The sequence below is a fragment of the Balaenoptera musculus genome, chromosome 11 (assembly GCF_009873245.2).
Source record: "Balaenoptera musculus isolate JJ_BM4_2016_0621 chromosome 11, mBalMus1.pri.v3, whole genome shotgun sequence".
Lineage (NCBI taxonomy): Eukaryota > Metazoa > Chordata > Mammalia > Artiodactyla > Balaenopteridae > Balaenoptera > Balaenoptera musculus.
Window position 1 is genome coordinate 82,816,319 of NC_045795.1, and position 12,300 is coordinate 82,828,618.

The 12,300-nt window shown below is 37.1% G+C and overlaps 1 protein-coding gene across 1 annotated transcript in view; it reads right to left on the reverse strand.

The window, feature by feature from the left end:
- Window positions 1-12,300, reverse strand: part of FRMD4B (FERM domain containing 4B) — a 183,284-nt gene that overhangs the window by 12,266 nt on the left and 158,718 nt on the right. The window contains 8 exon segments of the mRNA XM_036868317.1: window positions 2,682-2,829; window positions 4,531-4,587; window positions 7,084-7,312; window positions 8,477-8,596; window positions 8,693-8,826; window positions 9,724-9,865; window positions 10,347-10,485; window positions 12,049-12,125. Of these exon segments, the coding sequence (XP_036724212.1) occupies window positions 2,682-2,829; window positions 4,531-4,587; window positions 7,084-7,312; window positions 8,477-8,596; window positions 8,693-8,826; window positions 9,724-9,865; window positions 10,347-10,485; window positions 12,049-12,125 (1,046 nt within the window).

The window sequence follows — 12,300 nt, forward strand, 5'->3', positions numbered from 1 at the left end:
CTGGTGCATCTTAGATGAGTCTTAGGGGAAGCACAAGTGATGTGACTCTGAGTCATAAATATGGAGGAAAAAACTAAAAGACTTTTTAAAAAGGGTGTACTGAATAAAATAGATTGGAAGCAACGAGAGAGGCAGCAAATCCTTTCTCTGTAAACAGCCTCACAGTAAATATTTTTGGCTTTGCGGGCCAGATGATCTCTGTCGCAATGACTCAACTCTGCCCTTGAAGTAAGAGACCAGTGTAGACAACATGTATGTGAATGGACGTGACTGAGTGCCAATCAAATTTGACCGTGGACACTGAAATTAAAATTTCATACAATTTTTATGTCACAAAATATTACTGCTTTTGATTTCCCCTCCAATATTCAAAAATCTAAAACCATGCTTAGCTCATGGGCCATACAAAAATAGGCTGCAGCATGAATTTGGGTAGTGGACTGTCATTCACAGCATCCTTAAATCACTTTGTCCACTTTCCAGCACAGTGAGAACACAATTTGAAGTTAATTTTTTAATTAAAAATGACTTTCATTACACTCCACTTGTTACAAAAGCATGTCAAGTTCATTGCAAAAAAGTTGAAAAATACAGATAAACAATTAAATGTCCATAATCTGATACCTCAGGTAAGTCAGTCAACACTAAACATTTTCAGATATTTTTACTAAGCATATATACTTATAAGCATTTATACTTTTATTGGGATTAACATACACACACTATTATATATAAAATAAATAACCAACAAGGACCTACTGTACAGCACAGGAAACTATACCCCATATTTTGTAATAACCTATAAGGGAAAAGAATCTGAAAAAGAATACGCACACACACACACACACACACACACGTATGTATAACTGAATCACTTTTCTGTACACCTGAAACTAACACGACATTGTAATATAACTATACTTTAATTAAAAAAAGCATTTTATACTTTTAACAACAAAAAATGAGATCTTACTGTATATTCTCTTTCAAAACCCACTAAAAAAAACTTGATTTAACATTTTATGTGACTTAATATTCACCTACACTGTTATTTTAATGAGTTTATAGTATTCTACTGTAAAGACTGACCATAATTAAACAATCCACTAGTTGAGCATTTGGGCTGTTTTCATTTGTTACTAGTATAAACAATGCTGTGATAAGCATCCTGTAGTTAATTCAAGAGGAAAAATTCCTAAAAGCGAAATTGCTGGATCAAAGAGCAAACCCATCTTAAGCTATTGGGGATGGAGGTGTAATGATTTTTAAGATAATGATTTTCCCAGTTATAATTCCTCTTGCTGAAATAGCTTTGTTTTCCCTAATATAATAAACACACTTGTCCAGTGTTATCTGATAGGACTTTCTTCAATTATGGAAATGTGCTATATCTGTGCTACCCAATATCAGCCATCAGCCACATGTGCCTATTAGGACTTGAAATGTGGCTGGTAGGACTGAGGAACTGAATTTTAAATTTTATTTACTTTTAATTAAATTGGACAGCACAGCTCTAGACACCTGGATCTCTATTGTTTAAGGCAACAGTTCTTAGATGCTAATCTACAAACTGGGGCTAATATGAGATAAAAGTTTTCACTGGTCTTTGACAAATTAGAAATATAACAAAATGTAGGTTTTCTTTTCATAAGTGAAAAATTATTTAATCTAAATAATCTTCCTTTATTTTGAGACTAATTTCCATCTTCCCTGAGATGCAATACAATATTGGCTAAAATCACATCACAGGCTTTGGAGTCAGGCTACCTAGGTTCAAATCCCAATTCTGACATTTACTAGTTGACAAATCCAACAAGTGATTCATGCTTTCTGGTCCTTGGTGTACTTATCTATAAATGGTAAGGATGGTAGTAATACAGTCAGGATTGTTGTGAGGATTAAATTTATTAATACATATTAAAACACTTCAAACAGTGTCTGGCACATAGTAAGTGCTCAATAAATGTTAACGTCATATTATTGTTATTATTATTATTACAACGATGACTGTATTTTGGATATGTAAATGTCATTTTTTTTTTCATGAAATCGTAGTGCTGTTTGTTTGAACATTCTGATTAGGCAAAGTAAAAAGTTGGTAATCCTATCTTGAGCCCTATGTATGAAAAAAAAAAACAAAACTAGTATTGATCCTTGCAGCCAAATTCTGGGAACCATTGGTCTGTCATCTTTTAAAAAGTTATTGCCCTGTTGTTATTGCCCTGATAATATTTACTTGAGACACTTGAGAAGTTGTATTATCTACTTTACAGACTAAAAATATACTGAAGTCCCATTTTCCTTTGAAAGTTCAGAAGTCAGTTCTGTCACTTGGTTGGGTAGAGTGGTATTTAATGACAGTTTCCTGAAACCGTGGGTGATTGAAACAGAACTTTGGACACTATACACAAATTCAGATTATAATCAATGTTCCTATAATTTAATATAAATCAAATAGACTTTAAAATCAAGGAAACACCAAATACTTTCCAAAAGATCTCTTTAAAAACACTTCCACTTGTTACCAACAATAAATAACCGGGCTAGTTTGTATACTTTGGTTTTACAAGATAACACTTTCTGAAAGAATAAAAAGGATAACGCAAAAATGGGTTGACTGTTTTGGAGAAAAGATCTCATAGTGGCAAGGCATTCACCTCACTGATAATGTGACTTCTTACCTGCACTGTCTGGTATCCACAAATTGTTCATTGATGGACGACTTTCTGAAATGGATTGTCTCAATCCCGAGAGACTTGGGAGGAAGAATTCTTGGAGAATGAGGTACTGAACTTGATTGCTGCCCAGCAAGAGTACAGGTGTCATTGGCTATAATAAGTAAATTGAATGAAAGAATAAGTAGATAAATAAAAAAGTAAACAAATACCATGCCAACACCTCCCAAAAAAGAAAGTGGAAGATTTGTCTGGTGAGCAAAGTGGTCTTCCAAAGATGGTATTTTTAAAAGTACCTACGTTTCAGGAAATTTATTTTTATATTTTATACAATAGAAAAAAAATGACTGAATGTTCTTGTGGGGCCTGACCCAACTTATGCCAACTCAATAGGTGGCATGCTGAGCAAATAAATCTCTCAGGTGGAATGGGTGATACTATACTATACTTTTCTAGAATTATATTACAGAAAAACCTCAGTGTGTAAGGGGCCAAGAGGAAGCTGGCCTGTAAAGTGGGCCTGGATCAGTTTTGTTCAGCTTTACTTTTAAATTTGTTTGTATGTATGTATGTATGTATGTATGTATGTATGTATGTATGTATGTATTTATTTATTTATTGGCTGTGTTGGGTCTTCATTGCTGCGTGCAGGCTTTCTCTAGTTGCAGCGAGCTACTCTTCATTGCAGTGCACGAGCTTCTCATTGCGGTGGCTTTTCTTGTTGCGGAGCACAGTCTCTAGGTGCACCGGCTCAGTAGTTGTGGCACACAGGCTCAGTAGTTGTGGCGCACAGGCTTAGTTGCTCCGTGGCATGTGGGATCTTCCCGGACCAGGGCTCGAACCCGTATCCCCTGCATTAGCAGGCAGATTCTTAACCACTGCGTCACCGGGGAAGCCCTGTTCAGCTTTACTTTTAACGTTCTTAGGCCTCCTTGGCTGACCAAAGGCTCATCCTATCATTAAAAGTGATGAATCTGATTTATGGTGAGTCATTAGGGAATTGTTGTGTCTCCCACTGGTATCTGTATTTCCAAAGAGGTATGGCAAACGTGATCAAACCTCAGCTCAAAGGAAGAATTCTGAAATGGTAGACTTTCATGAACCATTCCGTTTGGGGGAAGATAAAGCAGTAGGGGTTAGTGGTTCCCCCAAATTCTTTAAATCACATCAAAAAGATAGTGAGCTCCTCTGCTTAAGCACAAGGAAGGGATTACAAGGAAATACTCTTATCACTTGATATGAAATCCATTCCATCATGAAGTATGTTGACCACAGGTCATTACAATAGACACAGTCTACCTCTAGGAAACCAACATAATGACATGTAACCCAATTCCTAAAATGTGTGTTTCTTCCTAAGAAAAATAAAATAAACTCCAACTTAACTGGAATAAGCAGACAGTGATAAACTCTACATTATTTCCTGGTAGTGTAGTGTAGCCTACACAACACTAATTTCCTGGTTTTGGCATTGGACACTAAATATAGAAGATGTCACCAGTAGACAAAGCTGGGTGAAGGACTCTGTATTACTTACACAACTTCTCTATAGTTACTTCAAACGTTAAAAAAAAAATCCTACAGAGCCTTACAAATCCTTATCAAGATACCTATTTACTCGAGTTATGATACTCTGATTCCCTGAAGTCATGTGATTTGTACGGTACTGTATTTAATGCTGAGCTAACCTGTGTAGAAGTTAATCCTAATCTCCCGTTCCCAGCCATTCTGCATAAATGTAAGTTAGCTGTCTACTTTTCCCAAAAGAATAATAAACAGACTTTACTTAACTCAAAAATATTCTTAATATTTCAGAATATATAACATTTTAAACTGAAAAGGGGGAGCTACTTACGGTCATCATAGGTGGTAGTGTCAGACAAGGAGCTACTTTCTGATGGGATTATGTCTTCTGTGGATAAAATAAACTGCCTTTAGTATAATGGTGCATTTGGACACCCCTAATAGTTCAATAAAACCCTTTCCAATGGAGTGCATCTTATTTTTATTTAGATAAACAGAACTAATTACAGTGCATTAGGAATAGTTAACTATTGTAAGAATGAACTCATTGACTACTGAAGATATAAACATCTTATATACCATACAAATATTACATTGGATTATTTATTAAAGTGGAACAGAGTTTGAGAACAGTCCTTTGAGAATCTACTATACTGTTAGGATAATTTATTTTTTTGAGCCCTCCCCTGAAGAGAAGGGCTTTTTCTTGATAGAGTGTGGTGGTCACTTGTGGTGCATAAGCTTCTCAATCAGACCAGGGTTTCTTAACAGTGAGTGGCACTACTGACATTTTGGACTGGACGATTCTTTGTTGCGGTGGGGGGCGGGGGGGTGGAGGAGGGTGGGTGCTGCCCTTTGTATGGTAGGATCTCCAGCCTCCACCACTGGATGCCAGCACCACCCCACCCTCAGTTTTGACAATCAAACATGTCCGCAGACATTGCCAAATGCTCCCTGGGGTGCGAAACTGCCCCTGAGTGAGAACTACTGAAACAGACAGACCTGGGTTCACATCCTGGTTCTGTCACTTACTGGCTCTGAGACCCAGGGCAAATTACTTAATCTCTCCAAGCATCATTTGGCTCACCTCTACAATAGGGATAAGAATAGTACCTAGTGTTTAGTGCTTTGGTGAGCATGAAATGACGTAATAGATGTAACGCCCTTAGCCCCGCTCCTGGCACAGGACAAAGGCTCAATAAATGTTAGCTATACTTACTACTTTGGTTCCCTAAACACAGCATTCTGGTGAAAGAACTCTGGTGGTTGAAAATGCCCATAATGATCTGATTATTACTGGTGCCCTCAAATGTTACAAAATGGGTTTAGCAAAAAGGGATATCTCAGATGTTGATGTGCTCTGGCAAATCATTCCATACTCAGTGTCAACGATGGGCAAGGTTACAGGCAAACACGACACCTCAGTGTAAGCTTCAAAGCCATTATGAAGTGAATCTCCACATCCAGTCTCAAATGTTAATCTCTATCAGAGCCAGGAGGACTGTCTCTTAATTGCACACACAGTAGAGCTTGAAGGCGAAATGCCAGTAGAGTCAACTGTCAGGCAGGCTTTAAAAAAATCCCCCTGATATATGCTCAACTACTGGCACCAGTGCTGCCCAAATGTCAGTTACTGAAAAGGATAACATTTGAATCTTACACAGCTGGGGATGAATGGGCCACAACAAATGGCTATGAAAGTTAAGTGCACTACTAATCATTCATCTCTGTAGGTCCAGAATGTGGCCACTGACCAGGCCAACTGGATTTCGCATTCAGAGTCAAAGCCATCCTAAATTCCCCAGCTGTAGTTGACGCACACTTGTGTGTTGATATCTGTGCATTCACTTTCCAGAAAGCCGTATCCCTGCTTTGCAAATCAAATGCTCTGAAGCCGAGTACACTTTAAACCTGATTACCATATTTTGTCAAATCTAAGATGTATAATTACTTGATGTCCCAGTAAAAAAAGAAAAAGTACTGCCGATCATAACTGTAGCACTCCATCTAGTACAAGAATTATCCCAATTTCACAGATGTTTAAATGGGAAAAAAAAAAAGTCTTGGAATCAAAGAAATAGAATCGTATTTCAACCAGTGATCAAGGCTGAAAATCGTGCTAATAAATATGGAAGGCCAATTGGACTTGAAATCGACCTAAATGAGATTTTTTTCAGTTTACTTTTTTCCTGAATATTAAAGTTTTAGGTATATAATGTTGAGAATTTTGAAAATATGGAAGAGAATTAGGAAGAAAATTAAGTGACATGAAATTCTACAACTATTAATATTTTGAACTCTTTCCCAACCAGTCTTTGTGTGTACATAATTATACAATGTTAGGACCATGTTATGGTTACAATTTTGTATTCTGCCTTCTGCATTTCATAATATAACATGAACATATGCCCATATCTTTAAATAGCCTCCATAAATGACAATAATTGTAAGAGCTCTTTTCTATCCACATATGTTGGATAGGTCCTTAAGAAAATGTATGGTCTGCTGCATTAAAAACCTTTGAGAAACTACTAGGTAGGGCCCAGCTCTCTTAATATCCTGTGTTTTCAAATGTATTTCTTGCAATGACATCAGGCCAGTTAAAGGTGAATCCGTCTTATTAGGAACCAATATTGCTATGAAAGCTCTTTCATGCTGAAAATTAAAGCAATGCAATAGTATAGTATTACAATAGTAAGAAGGTCACTAAAAACCAAGTTAACATACTTGTAAGACTGAAATTCCAAACCATTTTTATCCTAAGAAACTCATAATTAATCCTGTTCTTTCTTTTGTCTCTTACCAAATGAACTGGTTTGGAAATCGTACATTCCATCAAGAGGATTGACTTATGTGACTCTAAAAAACCTTACTAATTACTAACCTGGTACGATAACTGTTGCTTTCTGGCTGGGTTTCTTTCCACATCTAATTCGGTATTCATTTATTGCATTTTCAATCTCCTGAAGCTTTTTCACTGCATCCGTGTAATCTTGCTTTCGTTTTTTCTTCACAGTTTTACAAAGATCTGGCTCGTTGGCAAGTTTCTTTGCAGCTTCAACCAGCTTTTGCTGTATTAGGAAATTGCTCTCCAGTTCTTGCAAAGCAGGGTCCTGCATTTACATGATGATACTGTTTTATTTTTGTGGACACACACAGTCACTGTGATATGTACTAGATAATAAAATTTCTCTTTCTCATGCGTTCTCAAATCAGATGCTCTCTGAGAATAAAATCTTCCTAAGTTTTACTGCTTAGGTATTCTCAAACACTTTCCTAGAAGACAAGACCTCCCTCCTCCATTTACTTTAACTGAACAGTCCAACTCTCTGTCCTTTTCAAAGAAGGGAATGGCCTTCCATTCATTCAGTTGGTTGGATGAAGATCATATTTTTCAAGAAGGGATTCTTCACCCAAGATTCACAGCCAGAGAATGCTATATTCACATGCACAGCTTTAGAAACAGATAAATTGAGGTTTGATTCCTCTTTCTGGGTGATTCCTGGTTGCATGACCCTGGACATATTGCTTAATTTTTAATGCTTCGATTTTTTATCATTTGTAAAATGGAGATAACACCCACCTTATGAAAGTATGGTGAAGATTAAAGGAAATAATGTATGTGCATTGCTTAGCTCAGAGCTGGGTATACAGTGAACACTCAATAAATAGCAATGCTCACTTTATTATTAATGGAAACTGCTATCATTTTCTAAAGCCAAGATGGCTAAACTTCTGCAAGAAACACGAGTAGGGTCACACTGTCTGATGTCATGCAGATGAGAAAGTACCCTCTGTATTGGCTAACAAATCTTTTACCTTTATTATACCCAAGTGCTATACATGTGTTATCTCATTGAATACTCCTTGCATCCCTCAGAGGGAAGAACAATCATTACCCCTATTTTATTGATGAGAAAACCCAAGAATTGAGACTTCACAGAGGGTCAACGATTTGCCAAAGGCTACTTGATTTTAAGTGGGAGACTCTAGTGCTGGAAGTCTTAATTCTTATAATAATACTTCTCAATTTATAAACATTTAGAGTTCCTTTAGTGCTCTTTCTGTTTGGCGGGGTAAAGTCATGAGAGAGAACTCAATTTTAACTAGACTGTGCATGAAAGAAAGAATTCAACTTGGTCTCCATGATCACTTTGAACTGATGAGATAAAAATGTACAGCAGTAACTCAAAAACCAAAGGAACAAGTCAGCCACACTGAACTGACAGCATTTCTGTCTCACTGTTGATAGACACGCTCAGAGCTGGTGCTCATACCTCTTCACTCGGCAGGAAGTTGTCATCTAATTTGAATGCGGTACCTACACGCCTTCTGACGTGAGGAGCTTTCTCACCTACGTTCAGTGGATACTCCTTTGGCATTTTGCCTGTGAGCTCCTGTAAAACAGGACAGAAGCGAGAGGGGGATCACTGACCCTGGCTGGAATTGTCCAACACGATTTGAAATGCTCCCCAAGAGCAGAAGACACTCACAGCCTCCCGCAAACAGATCTTCTTAAGTTCTTCAACTTTTTTCAGAAGTTTTTCTTGCAACAGCTTTTCCTTCTTCTTGAGTTCAAGGATTTTCTCTCTCTTTTGCTCCTCATTGACTTCCGAGTCTTGAGAACCTGGGGGGGGGATTGGGAGGGAGCGCGGAGAAGGTTTATACAAGGCATGTTTCCTTCCTTTTTAAAGGACAAGGGATTTTTAAGCCAAATCTGCTGTTTAATAATAGTTTATTTCTTTTCCCCTTGTTTCTGAACATAATAAAAGGAAACTGGAGAACATTTTCTCATGCTTCCAAGCATCAAACAGAGCCTGGTAATAATATATGCCTTTTGCATTTTGGCTCAGTCATTTTAGAAGCAATGATAAAATGCTTAGTGTTTCAGACACAGCCAAGGAAAAAAATCATTTTTCTGAGCAGGAGAGAAGGTAAGATGTTCCTTGAGATAGCTGTTTAGAATCTTCTTTTAGAAAGTAAGCAAGGCAAAGGAATATTCTGTGCTTCAGGTTCACAAGCTGACAATGGGATTTAGACGAGAAATTATTTTTAGTGAAGTTACGTATACTTAGTGAGACTCTTATCCAAAATTTCTACAGAGGAAGGGTTTAGGGGCAAAAATCACTTTTGGGGGGTGAGGTGGGTTCGAAGGCTGTGGTCATGGTTCAATTTATGTTAAATGGAGAATTAGACAACCGTTTGTATCAAAAACTACATATTGGGGAAAGAAAAAGCTTATGAACCTTATGGGGAGAAAATATTCTTGCAAGCTACCCTGAGGCACTCACTATTTTAGCATCTATTGTTAATTATACAACCTGACTTTACTATTTAACTTTCTTCATACTCTTTTAAAAATTAATTTCAAAATTTATTCAAAACTGCAATATACTGTAGGTTCCATATGCTTATTTATTCCCAAAATAATGGGTTAAAAGATACATTTGAAAGTGGTGTACAACCAAAAAAATATGAAATAAGATAAAGATCGCTTGCACGCTCTCTAATCCAAAAATATTACCTGAGGAGATTAAACTGCCGTTGCTTGCCATGATGAACTGACTTTTTGCCTCTAGTGTCACCATTTTGGAGACCCTTGGTGTTCCCGTCTCAGTCAAATCCATTGCAATATCGTCTAAACTCCTGGCTGAAGGAATTTTTGCCTAATATAACATTGAAATGGAATTCATTCGGTTAAACCTATTTCAAATTAATAAAGCAATTCAGTTACTATGGAATAAAAATGTCAACACAGAGGACAATATAGAATTTTTATATACAAAAGTGATATTTTTCAGAACAAAAATATAAGATTTCAGCTTTGCAGTTAAAAAGTTTTAGTAACTAGGCATGATTCCCTCTCATGGTATAGTTCAATCATTAACATTAAAACATCCTGAGTGTACACACATACATGCATGCCAAAAATCTGGCAAATCTTACAGTTTTCAGATCAGGTTATACGTTGCCCATTTTTTTAAATGTAAGAAAAATTAAAACAATTGGTAGTAAAGTTTAAAAAAAACAAAACTCGAGGAACAAAAACCCATGTGCTTGCATCTTTTCTGAGAAAGCTTATCTTGCGAACACAAAGCCAGTGAGGGAGAGGACTTTGTCCTTATAGAAATGCTTCTAGTTACTTACTTTGCTTTGCTTCCGGTCCAAGTAAAACTGATGCTGACTAATTGCCATTACCCAGATGGACTTGATGAGAGAAGAGTTCGCATACCACGTTTGCACAAAGAGGCCACTTTGCCCAAAGGTTCTTCTGGATACCGAAATCCTAAAAGATTAAGGAAAGCACTCAAACGATCTGTCTCTGGCCCAGCACAACATAAAATGTATCCAGTGGGTAATGTTGTAACAAAGCTTCTCCTTAATTGTTTTGGCTCTGCCATAACTCTTTTGCTGTCAGGGGCCAAGCTTCTGATTTTCTCCTTTTATGAGAAAACCAATCACACCTGGGTAATAGCTCTCTGTAAAAGCAGCATATTAAACAACACATTCACACACTCAAAAGCAGATGAGAAAATGGGAAGAGAATTTGAAAAAGAACAGATACATGTATATGTATAACTGAATCACTTTGCTGTACACCTGAAACTCATACAACATTGTTAATCAACTATGCTCCAATGTAAAATAAAAATTAAAAAATAAATTAACTTAAAAAAGAAAATGATTACTAACTAATATACCAACTGTATAATATTTTAGAAAAACCTAAGTCTAGTATGGTCATGTGCATAAATACACACATTCTGCATTCTGTATAGAAGCATGATATTGGAAATTATAGAAATTAAATATTTTTTTAAAAAGCAGATGAGAATTAGCCACATTAGAGGCTGTAATAAAAACATTTAGTTAAAGACCATAGCATGTGTGATCATCACAAGAAGGCGGGAATAAATGTGATAATATTTTAAAGACAAAGCAACCAGGATCTGCGGGGTCAGCACCTTCCTTAAGGTAAGAGAGCATCTCAGGTCTACGTAGAATTGTCTGGCTCTGGCACTATCAGAGGATGAACATAATAAAATTATGCGCGTCCAGAACTGGTCCAGAGTACTGCTTATGCACCAGATGAAAAGAGGAGAGAGGAAAAGAGGAGAGAGGGTCAGAGTAAGGAGAGGGCAAGAGAGAGAAAGATGGGGGGAAGGCAGACACTGTGTAGGGGTGGGGGTGGGAGAAGGGCACCAATGTCCTTTGTAGGAATTTGCCTTATCTCTTTGGGTCATCTTTTTGTCACAGCTGTTTCCTCCATCCCTCAGACCTCCAAATATCCATAAACTTATCTGAAAAGCAACCGCTGAGGGCCGATAAGGAATTCCTCTGAGGAACTTGGAAAGCCTACATCCTGACTTCAGTTCATGTAGATAATTTAGCAACTTTTTATTTAAGTGACCAAGAATACCAAACTTGAAAATGAGCAAAGGATCCGAATAGACATTTCTCTAAAGTAGATATACAAGCGGCCAATGAGCCCGTGAAAAGATGCTCAGCATGCAAATTCAAAGCAGTATGAGCTTATCACTGCACACCACCAGGATGGCTATTCACACACACACACACACACACACACACCTAAAAATAACAAGTGTTAGGGAGAATGCGGAGAAAATGAAACCATGCACATTGCTGGTGGGAATGTAAAAGGGTGTAGCCTCTTTGGAAAACAATCTGGCAGTTCCTCAAAAGGTTAAAGAAAGAGTTACCATTTGATCAAGCAATTCCAATCACAGATATATACCCAAGAGAAATGAAAACACGTGCACATGAATATTCATAGCAGCATATCTGGATAGTCACCAGGCTCATACAGAAAAATGTCTGTGATCCTCACCTCCGCGGATCGTGAACTTCAACAGCAAACTTTTTCTCACGGAAATATAAGTTCTCCAGCTGTTTCCACTGGAATAACTAAGAAATGAAGAAAATAGAAAAGCCACACAGCTTTAATTAATGTTAACTTTTACTAAATCTAGAAATCAGCTTAATAATGAAAAAATCAAGAATTAAGACTGAGAATTAAGATTAAGAATTAAGCACTAAGATTAGGCATGAATATGTAATGCAGTCTTTTTACAAACCAACT